General features: G+C 43.7%; 1 protein-coding gene across 2 annotated transcripts in view; it reads left to right on the top strand.

Moving 5' to 3' along the window:
- CD82 (CD82 molecule) overlaps positions 1–22,471 on the top strand; it is a 65,512-nt gene that overhangs the window by 19,733 nt on the left and 23,308 nt on the right. For both annotated transcript variants that reach the window (XM_079952649.1, XM_079952650.1), the window contains one exon: positions 14,762–14,843. In XM_079952649.1, the coding sequence (XP_079808775.1) occupies positions 14,781–14,843 (63 nt within the window). In that variant the 5' untranslated portion in view covers positions 14,762–14,780. The remainder of the gene's footprint in view (positions 1–14,761; positions 14,844–22,471) is intronic.

The following is a 22,471-nucleotide window of genomic DNA, read 5'->3' as shown; positions in this document are numbered from 1 at the left end:
TATTTGACTCTCTTCCACTGGGCTTGCAAATCTGCCTCTAGGAAAAGTGGCTGTCATCAGTCAAGCTACCATATATCAAAATCTTCCCCCACTTTTTATTCTAGCCTGCCTCTTTTCTCCTCAATTATATATATTCACTCTACACTATTCTGGAGAATTCCGCTGTGTCTGCCTCTCTTTCACATGGTCTATTTTAATATAGTGAAGCTGGCACCACCTTGTTATATCCCAATATACCATAGGGGTAGATGAGTTGTAGAGTGATATTGCCTTCCCAAAAATTGGCAGTCTGTTGTCTTTCTTTGCCAGAATGATGAGAATGAGCAGAAAGTATGAGAACACACAGTCACACTATACATTTTAAGCACTATGATACCACTTCAGTCATGGCTTTCCCCCAAATAATTCTTGAAAATGTAGTTTAAGGCTTCTCAGAGTTGTTAGGAGACACCTATCCTCCCACAGCTCCAATTCCCAGGGTGGCTTAGCAATCAACCCCTCTTCTTAGGGAACTCTGGGAATTGTAGTTCAGGAATGAGAATAAAGATCCTCTAACAACTCCCAGTACCATTAGTTTGCTAATGGTACTCCCAGTACCATTAGCAAACTACAGCTCCCAGAATTCTTGGGTGGGTGGAAACCATGACTGATTATGTGTGGTGCTAATGTACAGTAGCTAAAGTACACATGAAGAATCACTGCTTTGATACAAAGTGAAACAGAGCAACGCTTTAAGATGCCTCATTTGAAATTTGATAGGGACACTGGGGACCAGATAGAGGTCCTTTGGGATCTGTGCTATTTGGCTATCCCTGGTTCAATGGAAAGAAGGTTGTGGCATCTGTTGTTCAAGACTAATGGCTTTGGAATGTCTTTTTATTTGCTCTGCATATGTGTAACCAGGTGACTTGCTAGCATGCAGTGTTAGGGGATAACAGGTTTTTTGAGTGTGGGTGGATTTCAGTCTTCGGCAGGATATCTCAAGCGCGCTTGTACATAACTTCGTAAGGAGCAGGCTGGGTTGAGCAAGAAGACATTTGTCTCTGCGTGGTGCTGACTTCCTTTTCCCCATTGGAGACTGAGCTGCCCTGGTGTTCTGTGATTGACGGCAGATAGCATGCTGTGAAATCATTGCTCCCCCCCCCTGCATTCTATATTGAAACCAATTCCACCAAGATGACTTCAGTAGTATTGCTTTTATGCATGTAAACTGAGATCTGTATAAATTTATGCTGGCCCTTCTCATGATGAAACTTTCTGAAAGAATTGCTGCTGAAATGAGTAGACCACGTGGCACTTTGCCCTCCAGTCCGAACAGGAGAACAGGCTTGTAATAACCCATAGGTAAAGATAAAGGTACCCCTGCCCGTACGGGCCAGTCTTGCCAGACTCTAGGGTTGTGCGCTCATCTCACTCTAGAGGCCGGGAGCCAGCGCTGTCCGTAGACACTTCCGGGTCACGTGGCCAGCGTGACAAGCTGCATCTGGTGAGCCAGCGCAGCACAGGGAACGCCCTTTACCTTCCTGCTGGTAAGCGGTCCCTATTTATCTACTTGCACCCGGGGGTGCTTTCGAACTGCTAGGTTGGCAGGCGCTGGGACCAAGCGACGGGAGCACACCCCGCCGCGGGGATTCGAACTGCCGACCATGCGATTGGCAAGTCCTAGGCGCTGAGGTTTTACCCACAGCGCCACCCACGTCCCTTCAATAACCCATAAAGGCAACATTTAAGGGACCTGAACTGCAGTGCCAAAATAGATGTGATAGGAACAAATCTTTGAATCTATATGACACTTCTGTTAGGCTGCACCTTTTCAGAAATGTGCTTCCTTTGCACTAAAAAAACATGTCCATTAATGACTATTTGGAAGTGACAGTTTTTTGAGATGTTAAAACATAGTTTCCAGTCTTGAATCCCCAATCACACTGAACTAGTTGGTGAATGTTCCTCTTAAACTGCTAGCTGTATTTTGACACTTCCACATCTTTTGTTCTTAATTCAGAGACAAAAAGAAGCAAAAAAATAAAAAGCACCTTGCAAAATTGCTGTATGCCAAAGCAGTTGTGTAACCGATTCAATTTACCTCAAGTCTGACTTTACTAGTGCGTGAAAAGGTTGCAAAGTAGAGTCTGTTAGGCTCTGGTGAGTGGCAGTTTGTAAATACAATACTTGTTAAATTTAACAAACATGTTTTACTAGGTAGTGAAGCTAGTCTGTAATAACAGCATTCTGACAGCCAGTTCACACAGTTAAATCACTTTGGATTTATGCAGCCCTAGGGCTGCATGAAGAATGTATGTGAAACAAGAGGTTTACAGGTGATCGCTGTGACAGGGGAAGGTCAAAGCTATCCCAAGTTGGTTTCACCAAGAGAGGTAAACTGGGTGAATAATCCCTGAAAAGGGCCTGAGTTATGCAGTGAGATGACAAAATAAGTTTTTGTGTAAGGCTATTGGATAAATAACAAATGAGACACCCTGCAGCAGCTGCAATCTGAAATAATCCCAGGATTAACCGCTTGGGCTGGTCTTTTACCTTTTCTTCTACGTATCATTAGTGCTGGCAGGAAATTCTGATTTTAGAAACTAAAACCTATTGCCCCAGTAGGTTAGTAAAAAAGCTCTCCTAGAGAAGATTTACATTCTTATTAGAAAAGTCTCCTGCTTCATAATTGTCAAGAGCTGCCTCAGTCTTTGTAGCCTTACAGTTCTGCTTTGCAGCTAACTTCGCAAGCTAGGCCTTGTTGTGCTCTTGGGTTGGTAGGTGATGAAATAACCGTGTCAGGGCACACTTTTAATTACAAAACAGCAACGTGCTGCAGCTAAATCCATCACCCTTAGATAATGTTAACGTTGACCCTGCACACCCAGTTGAGTATAGGTGACAAACTTAACCTGATCGCTAGCTGGAGTCTTCACGGAAGATGGCCTCTAGGGAATGTGCTGACTGCTGTTAGTAAACAAAAGGGTCATTAATTCTGCCACTGCTCATTAGCTCCCTGCAGGTAATAGGAAGGTGTAGCATGCTTATGAAACAGAGCAGCATACCTCTCCCTCTGGTGCTTTCTCTACAGTAGTTCTTTGAAAAAAATGGCTTCCTGTTGCAGCACTTGGAGGTGAAATAGCAGTGCTAAGTCACTTAATATGCCTCAGCGCCATTAGCTGCTTCTTATTGATCCCCTTCATCTTCACCCGTGCTGCTTGCTCTTTATCTCTAGCTTACTCAAAATCAAATAGCTCCCTAGTGTAGAATCAACTTACAGCACAATCTCTAATGCCTGTTTCCTGGGAGTAAGCTTCCATGAATGCAAATGGCACCTGCTCCCAAGCAAAGTGTGGATGGGACTGCAAGCCTTTATTGATGCCATTATCACTTGGCCAGGGGTCAGCAGGGGGTTGGTCCACTGTCCCTCAGACCTTGTGGGTGGCTGGACTATATATTTTTTTTTGGGGGGGGGGGAATATGAACAAATTCCTATGCCGCATAAGTAACCCAGAGATGCATTTTAAATAAAAGGACACATTCTACTCATGTAAAAACATGCTGATTCCCAGACCGCCCGCGGGCTGGATTTAAAAGGTGATTGGACCGGATCCGGCCCCTGGGCCTTAGTTTGCCTACCCATGACTTGGACAATCAGCCTAAACTTGCAGTTCTTAGATGAAGTATGCATACGTTGCCACTGGCAAGTTAGATCAGGGTTATCAAGAGTTGTATTTGCTCAGGGGTAGTTTGCTAGAGCCTGAGCAAAAGGTGGAGGGGGCTCCCTCCTCTCTTTCTGCCACCCACTTTCCACAATCTGTTTCTTGCTCCCTGCATGAAATTAGGCCAAGGGGTGCAGGTTGGGCACCCCTGCCTTAGAGGCACCCCCTCCTATGTAGGTGAGAGAAGGTGGTTGGGATGTCTCATCTAAAATGGTACTGCAGTTTTTATAAGCTTTTAAAAACACACCCAAACATACATTGCTGTCTTATCTGACCTGTTGATTTGACTCAACATTTCTATTGGTTGGCTGAACAGTGTTAGAAATTAGTCAGGCACCAGACACGTTTTGCAACTGGTGTGGATCCAGTTGAGACCACGTGGAGATCTCTGGGTGCCAGGTAGGTGATTGTGGAAAGTAAAGTGTCATCTAGAGAAGGATCTGAAGTATTTTCTTTGAAGCTTGGATTTGTTTAATTCTGGGTTGTTTCGTTTGATGTTTGAATGTGTTGTAAACCACTTTAAGATTTGTTTTTTAAAATATAAAGTGGTATAGAAATGAAACAAACAACAACCTCCATTGCAAAAAAAGGCATCTAGACATTCCATTTTGGCAACCATGACCCAGGTTTGAGGTGCCATTTGGCAATTAGATTAGATCAAATATCTGAGTTTCTAACACTGGTTGACTATAATAGGACACATGACTGAACAAATCTGTATTGGCTTCCTACCTCAATGGGGGAACATCCAGTGGTTTTCACCTCATTTAATCCGTTTAACCCAGGAACAAGACTTGCTCCATTTCTTAAAACATATGGAATTTGCTCTGTTGGAATGAGAAAGACATTCTGTGGTCATTCCACATACATCTATTGAACAGTTGTTGCTGGGGAACATGAGCAGGAGAATGCTATTGCACTCAAATCGGTATTTAGTTGGACACAGTGTGTCTAGTTGGCTACTGTGACAACAGAATGCTGGGCTAGATAGGCCTCTAGCTGATCTAGCGTGGCTTTCCTTAGGCTTTTACAAGGTGGATGTGAGGCAGAGATCTCAATGGGGATTATCCATCAGCTTCTAACGTCTCTGGCTTCAAAGCCTGTGGGTTGGCCACCATATTGGCCACCCCTTGTTATGATGAAGTGTGCCCACAAAACTGTGCCTGTGTTGGCCTGAGAGAAAGAGGGCAGTGAATGAGAGGGCACTTGAGAGACTGTTCAATTTGTTTACATGGCAGGTAAATTCTCATGGCTCCATCACCAGGTGCATAATGCTGGGACCATACATCAGCCTTTGTGACATTTTCTAGTACTGTATAGAAAGCAGGAAGCAGCTGTTGGAGATTTTCCTTTGCCTTCTTCTTACCTACTTCCCACCTGACTAACCTTCTGTAACTGTGCGTGCAGACATTAGTCACTCTTTGAGAGTAGCTCCAGCCCAGAAAATGAAAAACCTGCAAGAAAGCAAAGAGAGCCACAAATTCTGAGCAGTGGAGCAGGGAAGGCACAACCCATGTTTTCTTCTTCTTGCTGCTTGACAAAGCATGAGGTATTAGCAATGATGAACAAGAAAGGCTGCTGTTGTCTGTATTGTCACATGGGAGACGTTCCGTTGAATCAGGTGGAAGTTCTGTGCAAAAACAAGCATAGGGTAAGACTGGGTGCTTGTGGTGCATGGAAGAAGTAGGAGACACAGGGAAGAGATGAGCAATGGATGGTTATCATGTTGGTCACCCTGCCCCCGCCCCCGCCCCCCAGCAATGCTACATGCTCACAGTAAACTAATGTGGCTCCAGCAGGGGCAGTTCTATAACCATGTCTCTGATCCAGTTTGAAGTTGTTCTCCATTTCAGCAAAGGAAGGAGGCCGGAAGTCTGTTCACAAAGGATACTATTTCTGCTACTAGATCTTGGCAATAAGCCCGTACAAACCTGTGTGTTGCTCTTGACTCATTTTGCCACTGTCAGACCCAGTGCAGGCACAGCAGTGCTACAAGGTGAAGATGCTCTGTGTCACTATGAGCACTTTTGAAATTATAGCTACGTTCGGGTGAATACACCTTGAACCACCCAAGTCTCTGAGGAATGCTAACAGGAATGCAGTAAATGCTGTTAGACTTGAACCTCAGAATGGCATCACATGCTGCATTCTCTGTTATTGTAGTCGTTTTATGCCGGCTTCCTAAAATAACGTTGCGTATTGTCTGACTAGGCCAGAATATCTAATCAGGGGTGACAAGCTGTGAAGGTTGAGACTCAGGCCTACACCTGTACCTCATTTGAATCAAATCAAATAAATACCAAAATTAATAATAACTAAAAACAGGTAAAATTCTATATGGGACAGGGTAGATTTTTTTGGATGATTTCTATAAATTTAGGGTGATACCCATTGGTGCCAGCCACTCATATAACAACCATTCTACTAGCAGAAGCTTCATTCTTAGCATAGCACCACTTATCAGCTGTAAACTAGAGGTCATGCGTGTTGGTCATGGAAGTGCTGACTCCTTCAGGCCTTTAACTCTATTAGCGTGAGGTTTATGCTCATGAAAGTGAACTGAACCCTAGTGATATACCATGTGTGGCAGTTCTTGCAAAACAGGGTGTGTATGTGAAGCTCAAAAGTTGAGCTTTTCTATTTGTGTGTGTTGAAGGAGTTGGGGGGTTGTCAATTAACACTGCAAACAGAAGATGGGAATACTGATTGGAGCTTGTTGTGGCTTTGTTTAATAGGTTTCCCCAGAGGTGGTTTGTAAGGAGGAGAGTCAGAAGAGGCTTTTGAAAATCACACATCATCCTTTTTCCCAGTGAGAAGAGAAGCAGTGAATTTCCTCACAGCCTTCTTTTTCTTTCCCATAGTATCTTTTTACAGCTCTTTCCTTGTATAGGTTTTTTTGGGCTGGGGGAAGAAGTAGGATAGTGGAATGTGGCGTACCAGCCTTTATTCAGGTATCTTTCGGCCAAAGGGAAGGCTACTTAAGCTCATGTTACAGGGCTCTGCTGAATGACTACTTGGGGTCACATTACAGAACTATACTAAATGAGTCACAAGTTTTCCTCCTGCTGCCCTTAACAAGAAGACCACTGTTTAGGAAGCCCTAAGACAGAGGTTTTCAACCTTTTTGAGTCCATGGCTCCCTTGACCAACTACATTCTTTCTGTGGCACCCCGTGGGGCTCAGGAGCCCAGTTATGTCTCCCCTTGCCTGCAGTGCCTTTTTCAAACTCCCTCCCTTGTGGAGTATTCCCTCAGCCTCCTCTCCTCTCCCTTCTCCTTGGGAGTCCTCTGGTAGCCACTGCTGCTGCCCCTGGTCTCTGAGCTGCCCCAAAGAGAGGGGCCTCCTCACACTGCCCCACAGGGGCCTGGGAAGAAGATGCCCACAGCCCGCCCAACGGAGACTGGCCAAAGGTGAATGTGAGGCCAGCACCTTACCTTGGGAGGCAGCAGTGGCAGCAGCAGGTGCTGTTAAGCCTGCATGATGGAAAGGCTTCCCTTCAGCACTCAGGCAGGCCTTGCACACAGCAAGCACAAGAAAGGCCAGTGCAGCACCTGCCGGCCGGCCTGCCCAGCCTCCCACTTGTTCATCCATTCCCAACATCAGAGGCTGGTAGACTGGCTGGCTGGGCTCCCTCACCCACTTGCTTGCTTACTCTGAGGCCACCTCAGCTCCTGGCAACCAGCACCCCTTGGCCAGCCCCAGAGGCACCATTTGCCTGGGGAGCTTGTAGCCAGGGCTGCTGCAACAAACAGCTGTCCAAGCCTATGGGAGGCAGAGATGTGAGAAGGCAGCAGAGGAGGGAGGGAAGGAAAGAGGGACAGAGACCAGTGTTGCCTGCGGCACCCTTGACCATAATTCAAGGCACCCCAGGGTGCCATGGCACGCTGATTGAAAACCACTGACCTAAGACCTTGCTTGCTTTTGTGAATTTCCAGTCGTTAGGTTCACTGCTTTCAATAATCCTTCTCTCCGGAGACCTTGTTAAGAGAAGCCTAAAGTTAGAATTCTTTAAATGACCTTTTCACTGTTCCAGGCAAAGTAGTCTGTTGTCATCTTCCTTTCTGCTTCTGCAGGGTGGATTCTGGAATCTGGGGCCGGCAAAGTCTGCTTAGTTTATCAAGATTCCTTATTTATTTATATCTCTACAACTGACTTGCCAAAACGCCTTCTGAGCAGTTTACAAGTATAAAACCGATTATAAAAACATAGCTGCACATAGTTAAAACACACAGCAAAACAATTTCATCACATCATTTGAAAAATACTCCCAACTCTACAATTCTACGAAATCCATAATTAAAATATACAATAAACATGTCTGTTAAAACAGGTTCAAGTCAGGAACCTCAAGTAATCTTGCTTTTATAAATAGCACTCCCTTGGTTGCACTACGTACCAGCCTTGCTAGGAAAAATAACTTACCCAAGTTGCGCTTCTTTCCTCTCTTATTTACCGGTAACTTCTTGGATGAAACAAGATGTGCTTTTTGAAATGCTGGCAATTAGAAAATACCTGTACTGGCAAGGCAGGCTGACTGACTACTCCAAGAACTTATCTGTACCTATCAGAATTCACAAGGCTAAAAATAAATAAATTCTTAACTGATCTGAGATCAAAGCTTTATTCATCTGCTTCAAACCTGTCAATTGTTTTTAATTGATTGCCAGTAGGCTGCACAGACACAATGGCTCCTTCCTCCTTCTGCCAAGTTTGATTAGGAGAGGGAAAATCCTTAGCTGATGCTCTGCCTTTCCAGGTGAAATATCTTTGGTGCTGCTTCCAGTTAGAAGAATTGTGGGCATACAAAGGCAATGCTGGTTAGCTGAAATGAAATCCCAATCTTTAAACTGATAGATGAAATTTTATTACCGTAGTTCTTCCCTCCCCCTCCCAATCTAACTGTACTACTTACTTTTGGTTTGCTACATTTTTGCTTATTGCTTCAACTCTGACAATGGACAAAAGGGCTGAGCACCTGCTTTGCATGCAAAGGGTAATGGGTTCAATCCCTGATCTTTCCAGGTAGCACTAGGAATGCCCTCTGCCTCTAACCCTGGAGAGCCACTGCCAGTCACTGTAGACTAGCCTTCTCTAACCTGGTGCCCTTCAGATGTTTTGGAACACCCCCCAACCCCCATCAAGCATGATGTGGGGGGGGTGCTGATGGTGGGAGTGGCCATTCAAAGCATCTGGAGGGCTTCAGGTTGGCAAAAGTTGCTGTAGGCAATCCTCAGCATTGGTCTGACTTAGCATAAAGTAGCTTCCTGTAGCCCCCTAGGATTTTGGGTGTATGCTGCTCTCTCAAATCTTCTCCCCTAAATGGACCTTGCACATTTTTCTGTGGAAAGTTTTCTGCACATCACTGCCTATATGGACATGGAATAACTGATCTTTGTTCAATGATTGCAGGGAAAATTCACCCAGCTCTAATAATGTTTTTGAAACCTTGTGAATAGACTCTTTTTGTTCTTAGATTTAAAAAACAACAACGGGAAGCCTGTTTTCTTTATAAACCAAGAGGATGTTCTGCATGTATATCTCTCCTATATCTTCCCCCTCTCTCTTAAATGTGACAGTGTATATTTTAATTTGATGACTATATCGCCCTCAGCAAGAAAATAATGCTCAGTAGCTACATCATAGCATTGGGGTGCTGTAGGAAAACCTTCTTTTCTGTTTAGAAAAGGAATAGGGTGAGGGTGGGTACACACTTGAAGAAAGGACCATTCTCAAAGTGTAGAAGATATCTGGACTTACCACTTGTAACTGTCTGTGAGCTTGGCCCCAAAGATCTAGCTCTAATCCTTGTGTTCGCTAAAAAAAAAGGTTCCTGAAGGGAAAAACTGATCAACTACGTTTGCTCTGATCTGAATGCCAATTCTGAGGATGGCCCTCATGCCTTTCCTACTCTGGCAATTTCTCATAGGAAGAAAAGCATGCTCTCTGAATATCTGCAGCTCGTCAGTGTAAATTGAATTTTGTACCGTATTTTTCGCTCTATAACACGCACCTGACCATAACACGCACATCGTTTTTAGAGGAGGAAAACAAGGGGAAAAACATTCTGAATGAAACAGTGGATGTATCATTTTTGGGCTTCATGCTGTGGCCACAGACATGTGATCTGATGGTGAATTTGGGGTGACCCAATGCAAAGATCCTGAGTATCCCTGTGGATCCATGCTTTGTAACCACGTTTTTGCACCATTGCAGCCCCAGGCAACAGTGGGTGCATGATTTTTTTGGTGCAGGCTGTAGCCATGGACATGCTATGTGATCTGATGGTGAATTTGGGGTGACCCAATGCAAAGATCCTGAGAATCCCTATGGATCCATGCTTTGTAACCACATTTTTGCACCATTGCAGCCCCAGGCAACAGTGGGTGCGTGATTTTTTTGGTGCAGGTTGTAGCCATGGACATGCTATGCGATCTGATGGTGAATTTGGGGTGACCCAATGCAAAGATCCTGAGGATCCATGTGGATCCATGCTTTTTAACCACGTTTTTGCACCATTGCAGCCCCAGGCAACAGTGGGTGCGTGATTTTTTTGGTGCAGGTTGTAGCCATGGACATGCTATGTGATCTGATGGTGAATTTGGGGTGACCCAATGCAAAGATCCTGAGGATCCATGTGGATCCATGCTTTTTAACCACGTTTTTGCACCATTGCAGCCCCAGGCAACAGTGGGTGCGTGATTTTGGGGGGGGCAGGCTGTAGCCATGGACATGCTATGTGATCTGGTGGTGAATTTGGGGTGACCCAATGCAAAGATCCTGAGGATCCATGTGGACCTATGCTTTGTAACCACATTTTAAGTGGGGAGTGAAGGAAAAACAAATAAGGGACATGAGAGGGGTGTGCAGAGAAGCAGCTGGCTAAGAATGCAGGAGAGGGATTTAACGGGAGGGAGGAAAGAAAGGCAAAAGTTTTCCCCCACCCAAGCCAGCTATCTCTCTCTCTCTCTCTCTCTCTCTCTCTCTCTCTCTCTCTCTCTCCCTCTCTCTCCCTCCCTCCCTCCCTCCCTCCCCCCTCTCTCTCCCCCTCCCTCCCCCTCTCTCTCTCCCTCCCCCTCCCCCTCTCTCTCCCTCCCCCTCCCCCCTCTCTCTCCCTTCCCCCCTCTCTCTCCCTGTCCCCCAGCAGCACAGAAGCACAGAGAGGAATTCCCCTCTGCTTTCCTGGAGGGGAGGGGCTTTCCCTGCTCTTTGTTCCGTTTCAGCAAACACAGCAACGAAACAGAGGTGGGTGGGCAGTAAGACCCTGAGGCAGAATGCAGGAAAGCATCCACTTCCTCTTTTCAGTTTTCCCTTCTCCGTGAAGCGCCGCGATTTGATTTTTGCCTGATTTTTTGGCTCCAGGGACCACACATTCGCTCTATAACACACACAGACATTTCCCCTTCCTTTTTAGGAGAAAAAATCTGCGTGTTATAGAGGGAAAAATACGGTATTTGTATGCTTCTCGCGCGTAACTTTTATTTATTTATTTAAAGCCTTTTTGCCCCATCCTTTAGCCAAAAGGCAACCAGAGTGGGCTTAACAGATGATCAATGAAAAATGAACCAATCACACAAGGAAAAAAGGGGTGAGGAGGGAAGAGGGGGAAAGGCAAGCCAAGTAGATTGGCAACCGTTCAGAGGGAAGATGAGCCAAATCTATCTGTTGTTTCCGCAGAACCAATGGAATGGCCTTCCTTCCCATCTCTGCCTCTGCTGCAGTCTGCTGGAATAGCTTCTGTTTGGTGGCATCCATATGTGTAACATACAAATAAATGCAGGGTTTTTTTTGTTAACCATGCCACACAGTCATGGGCATGCAATCGAGAATAGTGCTGTTTAGGCATGTGCTTGAACAATGAAAGGGTGCTTGCAGTGTTGTGAAGTACACCATATTGATCTGATATGGGACTACCTTTGTCAGCAAGCCAAGAGTCCTGCCTTCCACCCCTACTCCACAGTGGAGGTATTTTCCTAATAATGGCTTCCAGCAAGTGCACCTGGGGCAGTCTTGAACTGACTTCCATGTTGCTTTTGATGGATGACCCTTCTACTTTTAAAGAGACTCTCTTGATAGATTCTGCAGCTGGATGACCCTTCTACTTTTAAAGAGACTCTCTTGATAGATTCTGCAGCTCAGTAGTACAGTCCAGGTCAGATCCTCTGGTGCAGCGGTTCTCAACCTGTGGGTCCCCAGATGTTGTTGGACTACAACTCCTATCTTCCCTGAGCTCTGGCCTTGCTAGCTAGGAATGATGGGAGTTGTGGTCCAACAACATCTGGGGACCCACAGGTTGAGAAAGGCTGCTCTGGTGCACCCTTGGTTAAAAAGGTTTTGGTAGGAGGTGGCTGTGGAAAGATATCTGCCACCCATAAAGAGCAGATAATATTGGGCTAGATGGACATATAGTTTGACTGAGGTCTAAGGTAGCTTTCTTTGTTCCCAAGTGCTGAAGTCAGCTTCTTAATATCCTATTGAGTTAAGGGTGACTCTCAGCAGGCTTGTGAGTTCCCGGGGCTTCCGCTTGGGACATGATGGAAGAACGGGCACACACTCCTCACAGTTTCAGGATTAAACATCGATTTTCTAACATCAGTTTTCCAAAGGAAGCAGCATCTCTTCTCCCCCACAGAGCTGACAAATTTTTGAGAACTGCTGCTGGTTGGAGAGAGCTATCCGTTTAGAATGATGCTCCACTTCCACCCTGATCTCAGTACTGACCTAAATATCCTAATAAGATTAAAAGCAGGCTTTAGACTGGAAACAGAATAACTTGCTCTGTTCTGCTGCCCTTTGCTGAATGCAATCCCACTGTGAGGAAACTCTGAGCTGATCTTCTGCAGGCAGCTCTTAAGTCTGTCCAACCTATTTCCTGTTGCATTGTGAGATAAGATCATTAAGGATGTTGTCAAATGCTATTTATTCGACACTAGTTTTTATGAGAATTGTCACCTTGCTTCCTGTATTGGAGGAGGCAACAACTCACTGAGGAAAGTGAAAGTCTCCACTAGGATAGGTGAGGCAAGCACACAATATCTCTTTGGCTCCCCCTACCCACCAAGTCTTGTTCCTACCTGAAAGTATTGACATAAGATACTGCAATATGTTCACCAATATGAATATCAATTCTGCCATTTCCTAAAAAGCTTTCTCCTTCTGCATAGTCATGCCCAGACATATCTGCTTATATTGGTGATGGCAAAGTACAGCAGGCCAGAACAGGGCAAAGCAGAATTATTTTCTTGGACTTCTGTCCAAAGTGGAACATTTCCAAGCCTTTTCTGTTTTTGCAGCACTATTAATGCTCCCTTTTGGATTACACACCTGGTATTTAAATATCTCTTGTCTTATTAAAATGTGCACACATAGTTTGCACATAGTTTGCATATTTAGAATTAGCTCCAGGTGTTAAACTAGACAGTGGCTTCTACATTGGATTTCTGCAGAATTCCCAATTCCCCTCTGGTAAATATGGGTAACTCTGGTAAAGAATCTTGGGTGATATTGTCATTCAGAAGCTTTTAGCCACCAGAGATGTAACTCCAAGTGAAATATCTGCTGTTTCATAGCATCGGAGTGGGGGGCGGGCAGGCGGGCAGGCGCAGGACTGACGTGATTGGTCAGTTAGTTAAGTATTTCTATTCTTTTACTTGATGGGGGGTGGCAGCTGCCTCCTGCTCCCTGGCTGTGCCTATATTTCATACACCCATGTTTAATGGTGAGCAAAAGGCTGACTAGCTTGTGATTGCTGTCAAATATAGTTTTCTTGAGGCTGCCACTGCTATTTCTTCTATAGGATCATGTAAACAGTAGTGTGTGTGTGTGCGCGCGCACGCTACATGAAGGACCATATATGAGACCCAATATTGGTGGCTTCCAGATGTGGCTAGCATAGAGGCACATGGTTGGTGTTTATCTGCCACAAGCAGATAAGCCTTGTACCTAAAATGGGTATTGTACCTAAATGGGCACTGCCCCTTTCTCTAGGACTTAATGTTGAGAGAAAAGATGTCTTCATTTAGGCCATTATCTGAGGGAGAAAGGGATTAAGGACTCCCTGCTGCTGCAGTCCCAAGATTTAGGACCTTGCTGGTGACTGCAATTTAGGCGACAGAAACTGGCTGAAAGGCAATGCCACCTAGAAGGGAAAAGGTTAAACTGTGAGTTCACTCCTATACAAGAATGACAGACCATAGATAAAGGAAATGGCTAGAATGACCAATACAGAAAATGCTGTCCACCTGAAAATCTGTGGGGTTGCTTCGCTATGACTGATCTACGCATGAGAAGATTGCACAGCTGTGTGTTTGTGTGTGAGTGAAGTTGTGTTTTTTTTGAGTTCTGAAAAGAAACTGAAAGTAAAGGGAGAAAATATGGGAGGAAGGTGATTTTGTGATGGTGTCCTGCCAATGTCCTGAAAAAAAAAAAGTGAACAGAGCATGGGGTTCCAAACAGTCCACAGTAAATGCCTCATGTGGAAGCATCCTTAATCTCCGGTGTCTCCAATATAAGGAGGTTTCTGAACTGGCTTTGAAATATCTCTACCTGATGTGCAGATGGTGCTTCACTGAAAAGATCAGAAGAGCCGTTGTGCTCCAGGCCAAAGGCTCCTTTTGACCAACATTTTGTTCTTTCAGTGGCCAACCAACCAGATGGAAAGTGGTTCCTTTAATGGATGGGGCTAGTTTGGTGAACTACAGACTGGAACTGGCAAAAACAGTTAATAAGACAAAGCTATACATACATATTTCCCCAGTGTGGTTTTTCTCGAAAAAGAGGTTCCAGAACTCACAATGAACGCTTCACTTGTTCTCTTAAAATGGCAATGGCGCACACTTGAGATGTGCTGGAACTGAGTTCTGCCTGAAAACCCCCCCTGTATTCTCCCCTGCTAAGGAAACAGCTAGTCAGAGAAGTATTCTGTTGAAATGCTTTGCTTTCTGAGGGGGTGGTGCGGGAGGGGAGATTCTGGTAAAATATTTCTTAAAATTTCCAGACCACAGTCAAGTTGTGATGCTGTAAAGGATATATGCTCATATGGCTGTCTGTTTTCCACCCAGGTTCTATAAAAAAGAGAAGATGGGGTCTGGCTGCCTGAAAGTCACAAAGTACTTCCTTTTCCTCTTCAACCTCCTTTTCTTTGTAAGTATTTGGATTCAGAATCTGGGGGATCTGTTTTTTAAGTTGAGTGCGGGCAGGAGCAACTGTATCCTAACAGCAGAACTGGCATCTAATATTGGAGAAAGAATATAACAAGAACCCTTCTTATAAAGACTGTTCTACCTCTCTCCAAAGATATCCCAAACTCGATTGTCATAAGTTAATTCTATTTCTAAGATCACAACCCTTTCTTGCATCAAAACCATATTGAATCTGAATCACTTAATCGGCTTCCCACAACAGTACCAGGTGGTAGCTCAGTATCTCCATTTCTACCAAAGGCGTAGAGGAAGACATTGGTTTTCAGCTGAAATCTGAACAAACTCAGAGCCCGCTGTACAGTGGGATGGGGTGCTTCTTTCTGCAGCAGTGCTCAACCCAAATACCTGTGTGTGCACAGTTTTGTACCAAAAAGACTGCAGACTAGAAATGCCCCGATTGGACTAGCTAAGTGGTACCTATGATCAAGATGCCTGTTGGATGACTAAACTTTCCTGACACTCCTGCAAAGGTTCTTGGCTTTATTAAAATCTGAGTCTTGGGCACTTGGAGGAACTACTCATTTAATTATTTAACCCTCCTTGGATGTAATTAAAGTCTGTCTTGACCTGTTTGCCTGTATTGTACTAGCAAATGCTAAAAAAAAAAGAAACAGCGAGAGGCTGGGGAAATGCAACTAATTGTATAGTGTGATTCCATTAAGTGCTTTTGGGTATTGTGTGCTCCCTATTTGAGACAAGCTGAGCCAAATTACCGGCTAGCCAATTTTTAATCAAGTCCTTGGCTGTTCTCTGCAATAATTGCAGTTTGACGTCCAGCCACAACATGTGTGGTTATAATCAGTGCACTGCTGAATGGATTTTTTTCCTGTGAGTCAATGTGTTTCTATTTGCAGGATGCAACAGATTAGTGCCAGGAGGAGCAGCAATTTTATTTATTTTATTTTATTTATGACAATCTTTATATACCATGAATTCATAAAGAAAATATCGAAGTGGTTTGCAACAACTGCACATAAAACGGTGCAATGGAAACCATATAAAAAAAGTTAAAATCAGATGGCTTTTATGGAAAGATGTATTCTTAATAAGCCTGTTAGAATAGAAGTGTTTTCAGTAGGCATTTATTAGTTGAAGCAGAAGGTGCCTGCTGAATCTCTATGGCCAGAGTGTTCCACTATACTGGGCTGATGACACTGAGGCTCAGTTACTTCTAGCAGAGAAGTACAGACTTAAAGAACAAGCTTTGCAGTCAGCCTGTGCTAACCTGTTTTCAGGATCAGCAAAGCCCTGGTACAGTTCTCTCATTAAACATATTGATTCCTTCCTTCCTTCCTTCCTTTCTGCTAAGAGTATATCTGGTGTCAGATGGACATCTAAGACAAACTTACAACATCTTTATAATCTTATATTTAGCAGAGAACGGGAGCTCGTTTTTTGTCCTTATCTGCATAAATGACTGTATACACAGCTGATTTTAGATTAAAGCCCAACAAATTCATCCTGTGTTTAAAATAAAGTTTGCCCATTACACTAACTTAAATTATAATACTGCTGTACACAATCATGGGAAAAATCTAGCAGTGAGCTAGATAAAGCTGGATAAAAATCTCCTGGGCAAACAGGCACATTTTTCATTTCCTGCTTGTTTCATGATACACAGAGTGTAGAAACACTTAAGTTGATTCAACAAAAGATTGGCTGAACAGTCTCACTTGGGCTATGCTTCATAAACTATAATCCTTTACAAACAGGTTAAATTTACAAAGGAGGAATGTGTGTTCATGATAACCTAACAAATACTAACTATGCCATAATTAAGTGATCATACCTATCTTTAAGTTCCTTGAAGGAGCAGTCCAAAAGTTACAGAGTCCCAGGACTGCTTGCAATAATTCCAGCGCTAAGTCTACTAAAAACAGTCTACCTTCTACACACCCTTGGTATACTTAACCACCATATTAGAACATGTTGCTGATAATACCAAGGTTGCAGGTTTGATCCCCACATGGGACAGCTGCATATTCCCGCATTGTAGAGGGTTGGACTAGACCAGGCATGGCCAAACTCAGCCCTCCAGATGTTTTGGGACTACAATTCCCATCATCCCCGACCACTGGTCTGTTAGCTAAGGATGATGGGAGTTGTAGTCCCAAAACATCTGGAGGGCCAAGTTTGGCCATGCTTGGACTAGACGATCCTCAGGGTTCCTTCCAACTCTACAATTCTATAATTTGTTGACAAGCAATACCCAAATACAGTCGCATTAGTTCTCGAACATTTTGGCTCCCGAACGCTGCAAATGAGTGTTCCAGTTTGTGAACTATTTTTGGAAGCTGAACGTCTGATGGGTTCTTCAGCGGATTCTGAAGCTGTGCTTTGGTTTCCGAACATTTTAGAAGTCGAACCAACTTTGGAACAGATTCCGTTTGACTTCCGAAGTACGACTGTATTTTGAAGGGCCAAGATAACATGGTAAGGAGTACTTTGGGGTTCCAGAATACCAGGGGAACATGGATGGAAAATTCTAAATCTCTCTCTCTCTCTCTCTCTCTCTCTCTCTCTCTCTCTCTCACACACACACACACACACACACACACACAGTCTCTATTAAAACCCAAAATTTGGTAATGGAAACTATTAAGTTAGACATCTGTTAGTTAATGTGGGCCTGGAAATGTGGGCTGCTGCATCTCTCCTGGCTAGCAGGAGGGGAGCAGTTGTTAGTGGGCTTTTGCTCCACCCACTAATTTTTCCTGCAGCCAGTTAAGTAACGTCTCTTGACTTGATGTGGCACATATACTTGGGAACCCAGATGAGAAAAAAGCAATTGGAGGAGGGAGTCTTCTCCATTGGTTATCATAGAGTGTACATGCAAACACTCCTTGCAGTGCAGAAGGAGCAGCCTAGGTTCCCAGAGCAGTGTTTGCTAGACATGTAACACCACCCTTGGGGCATATCAGTTTAGTTCTGTAATGTGAAGAAAAAGGTCACTATGGGATTGCAGCGCTCATCCAGCTTTCAGGCTGAGGGAGCCAGCGTTTGTCCACAGACAGCTTCCTGGGTCGTGTGGCCAGGATAACTAAACCGCTTCTGGCACAACAAAGCATCATGACGGAAGCCAGAGCACACAGAAACTCTGTTTACTTTCCCGCCACAGTGGTACCTATTTATCTACTTGCACTGTTGTGCTTTCGAACTGCTAGGTTGGCAGAAGCTGGGACAGAGCAACAGGAGCTCACCCCATTACACAGATACCAATAGTAGTATTAGTAGCTAGCTGTAGCCCCTACCAAGACAAGAACTGTGCTTATAACATTTCCCCCCAAAGCAAAATATATCCCAAACCTCCATGAAGGATTGAAATGCACATGATCTTCCTGAGTACAGATCACTTGTGTAATCTTGGGGGGGGGTATTTTATTAATTGCTAATAACTCAGAGTTTGTGAGGAGTACCAAGTTTTTGCTGCAAGTATTCTCACAGCTGCTAAACATAAAAAGTGTTAGTTTGTAATTTCTATGGAACTCATGTATTGTAGACTCTGAAAGACTATTTTTCCTCTTACTGCATCTTGAATAACTTTTTTCACTAAGGCTCAAAACTACTTAATCTCACTACATGACCACTAAGCATGCATCGAATACCTGGGCTTCAATTTACACCACTGAAACAGTATTTTAAGCCATTTTCCGTTAACCCACCTAGGTGTGTAATCCTTTCAGTACATAATTTTATAGAAATTCTGTTTAGTGACCATGTTCAAAGAAATAGAGGGATGTTGGGTACATAGATATTCCAGCTTTTTTGTTGTTGCAAAAAAAGAAAAAAGAAGAAGAAAGGCCAGTCATTGGGCACTCTCAACTTCCTCTCTTTCTACAGAGGACCCTACATATGTTTTTAGAAAATGGATCTTTACTCAATTGCCGCTTGATCAATGTATTTTTCAAAACTTACTGGTTTCCATCCCTTCTGCTCTTATAAACCAAATTCCCGATTGCGTAGATTAGTGGGGGATGGGAGTAGGATTTGTCTTTGGTAACCTAATTCTTGCAGTATTCAAAGATAAGTCTTATGCATTAAACAAATCACTAATGGTTCTATCTACCATAAAACCTTTCTCTCATATATCACAGATGAAATGATAGATTATCTTTGCGACTATTGTTTCCCCCCCTCCCGCTCCCACACTACAGCATAATTCTTGATTTTTACCTCTTTTTTTCCTTCACATTTTTTTCCCTTTTATTCTTTCCCCCCAGAACAGCCATTCTCTCAGCAGGGTGTTAATGTCGAAATGTTCAGCTGACCTTTCTCCCGGCTTCATTCCCTGTCTTTTGTCAATATTCAATACTGCTTCATGACAGTGTTGTATCTGAGGCCACTCCACCTTTTGATCTTGGTTATTGGATGGTTTATACAATTCTGTGGGTAAATGAATTGGTTGGGAAAGAAGTCTGTATTGTGTCCAATAACATTTGAAGAATATGCATAACCAAGGTCAAGGAAATCAACTTTGACAAGGGCCTCATCTTAATAACTGATTCTTCTCATTGAGCTAAACCGTATCTATTTTTAGTGTATCAAACTTACTTAGCAACACATATTGCAATTAATATGGACACCTCCCATTTCCCCCTTCCATTCTTTTTTTCTGGTGTCTTGTTTATTATTTATCTTTTTATATATATATGAAGCATCTGATCTTTGTAACATCTCAAGAATTAATAATAGCAGATACTGGCCCCTGATAATTCATCATACTTGTTACTTTCAGAAGCTTACTACCTGGAAGCCAAGAGGCTTGAAGAACTCAAATTACTTGTAAATTTCAATAATAAACTGATATGATTCACATCTTCCAGACTGATGTGCCGATTGGAACTTGGTTAATCATCAGAGTTTGCACATCCTGAATATTCAGGCAGTTTTTGCCAGAATATTCTTGAGTTTTTGACTCAAAATGTATCAAATGATGTTTTTTTGAAATGCATATTTTGGGAGAAATATTTCTAAGCTTTAATCCATATCCTTTTTAAAAATTGCAAATTAATGCAGAAACATCCATACCTGGCCGTTCTGTTAAGACATGATTGCCAATTGTAGCAATTTAATTGGCAGCTGTAAGATGCCAAATCCTTGTGTTTTTAAAGTCTGCGGTGCTCAAAATACCAAGTCCCTTATAGCTTCTCTTTTCTCCCATGCATACTGCATCTTGCAGCAATATTTTAACGATTTGACATTCAAAGAACCCCTAAAGTGATCTGCTTCAGGGGGAGAATGCATTTAATGTTGTGCAATATATTCAAAGGACACAATCTCCCAATCTAGAGTTAATTCCAGACTGACAGTGAACTGTCACAAGTTTCTTCTTGGGCACTTCCTATTTGTAAACTGACTGGTGACTTGGTGAGCTGTATTTGGAAATGTTTCAACTTTGAGGAAATGCTGTGTTGAAAGGAACTGGGGTTTTGAACTCAAAAAGACTCTTCCCTTTGTACAGATGGTGCTCTTATTCTCCAGCTTTTATCTGCAACGTTTAACACCTGGTGTCTTTTGGAAAACAACTGCTCTAGTTCTCTTTTGCATCTGGAGCATCTGCTGAGTCTTTTACTCTGGTGGAGGTATAAATGTAGATGCTACCTGGAATCCTCTACCTTCCTCTGAATGGATCAGCTCCAAAGAACCATAGTTGAAGGCACCTGGTCCAGCGAGAAGACAATGGGGTGTAGGGTATACATTTCTACATGAGCTTCTCTTAAAGGCCTCAAGTTCACTGCTTCCTTACCTGGTTTAGAGCATAGGTGTTGCTCCTGGCTTAACTTGTTTGGCCTTACTTCTGAAGTTTTGCTTAGGAGCACCACTATCGATGAGATACAGTCAGTATTTCTTGAACCAAAATTAGGAGAAGCCTTCACACAATTAGGAGACCCAATGTGGTGTAGTGGTTAAGAGCGGTAGTCTTGTAATCTGGTGAACCAGGTTCGCGTCTCCACTCCTCCACATGCAGCTGCTGGGTGACCTTGGGCTAGTCACACTTCTTTGAAGTCTCTCAGCCCCATTCACCTCACAGAGTGTTTGTTGTGGGGGAGGAAGGGAAAGGAGAATGTTAGCCGCTTGGAGACTCCTTCGGGTAGTGATAAAACGGGATATCAAATCCAAACTCTTCTTCTCTTCTTCTTCACACTTGCATGCTCCACCCTTAGACTTGGAGTGTTGTAGAACATACCCTTTTTCTTTCATCCATGAGACCTTCTTCGTTCCTTATTTTCTTTCCTCTAGGGTTAAAAAGAGATGTAGATTACACCAGACAAAATATCTTTCCTTGACAGTTACGGTGTATTCTTGGGCAGCCACCCCTCCCAGCCAAATGTAAGAACCCATCACTCTGTGTTTCACCTGAACATTAAGCTGTGTGTTAGCTTGGTGCTTCTACCACTTTAGGGTGACTTCAGATCCTAAAAAAGAAAGCAGCAGCAGAGAGACTCTCATTCTGACATGTGTGGAGGGTGCCTCAAGATGCGAGTGCTGAATCCATGTGAAACCTGTGCACAAGAGACATGCGCATGTTTCCCCTGGCATCTAAAGCAACGTCAGTGATACAAACTGCAATACCCCCACACCCAGGTTGTGTTTAAATCATCACTAAGGTTCTTGCCTTCTCAAACAGTTGTGAATCTGAGTTCCCCTCCCTCTGCCACTCTTTCACCATGTGCCATGTAGAAACTGCAAGCAGGAAGGCTTGCCCAGATGGCACATCTGGAACTGGTTTTCAATTTGCTCTCTCTGCTAGCCCCCACCCCCCAGCTGCATGCTTCGTTTCCATCAAGCAATCGGCTTTCCAGTTAAGGCTGCCAGGGACCAAAGGTCGTGGATGGTTTTAGCATGCGGAGGAAGATTCTTTTAAGATCTAGTTCTACAGTGAGGTGGGGCTAAGTCTTTAAACACACAGTTAAAGATGCAGATCTCATTGAATACTAGTCCGGCTTCATCTTCAGAATTTGTTGGGGGAGTGAGTGGGGGTGAATTGGATAGCAGAGCTGGAACTACAGGGTGCAATATGTTGTCTGTTATTCCATAGCAGCATCACTTCATACTTCATACATACACTTCATACATATTCCATAGCAGCATCACTTCATACTGGGTCTACAAGAGACAGTGTTCCATCCATTTTTGACTGTCAGAAATGATGGCTCAGTTGGTAGAGTATGAGACTCTTAATCTCAGGGTTGTGGGTTTGAGCCCCACCTTGGGCAAAAAGATTCCTGCATTGCATGGAGTTGAAGTGGATAACCTTTGTGGTCCCTTCCAGCTTTACAGTTCTATTTCTGTTGGCTCAGAGAGTATTTGTAATTATTGACCCCTTGATGTTAAAGACTGTTTCTGCCCTTTCTGAAATGGGATACAAGCAGCGGAAAGGAAGTGGCTTTATCTGCATGCTTGGGCACTTGAATTCTTCTAGCATTACTGGAGTATTTGCAGCTGGTATTTGAGGTGGGATGTTGGTTGGCTCCCAGGGATGGAAGACGTTCCAGTACGAATACTAAGGTATTTGAAGCTATGTTGCCGCAAGTTTCTGGGGTTTCTGGGCCACTGCCTGGTCTGTGT

Source organism: Podarcis cretensis, assembly GCF_951804945.1.
Source record: "Podarcis cretensis genome assembly, chromosome: 1".
Lineage (NCBI taxonomy): Eukaryota > Metazoa > Chordata > Lepidosauria > Squamata > Lacertidae > Podarcis > Podarcis cretensis.
Note: the sequence above shows the minus strand (reverse complement) of the source record. Positions and strands in the feature narration are given on the sequence as shown.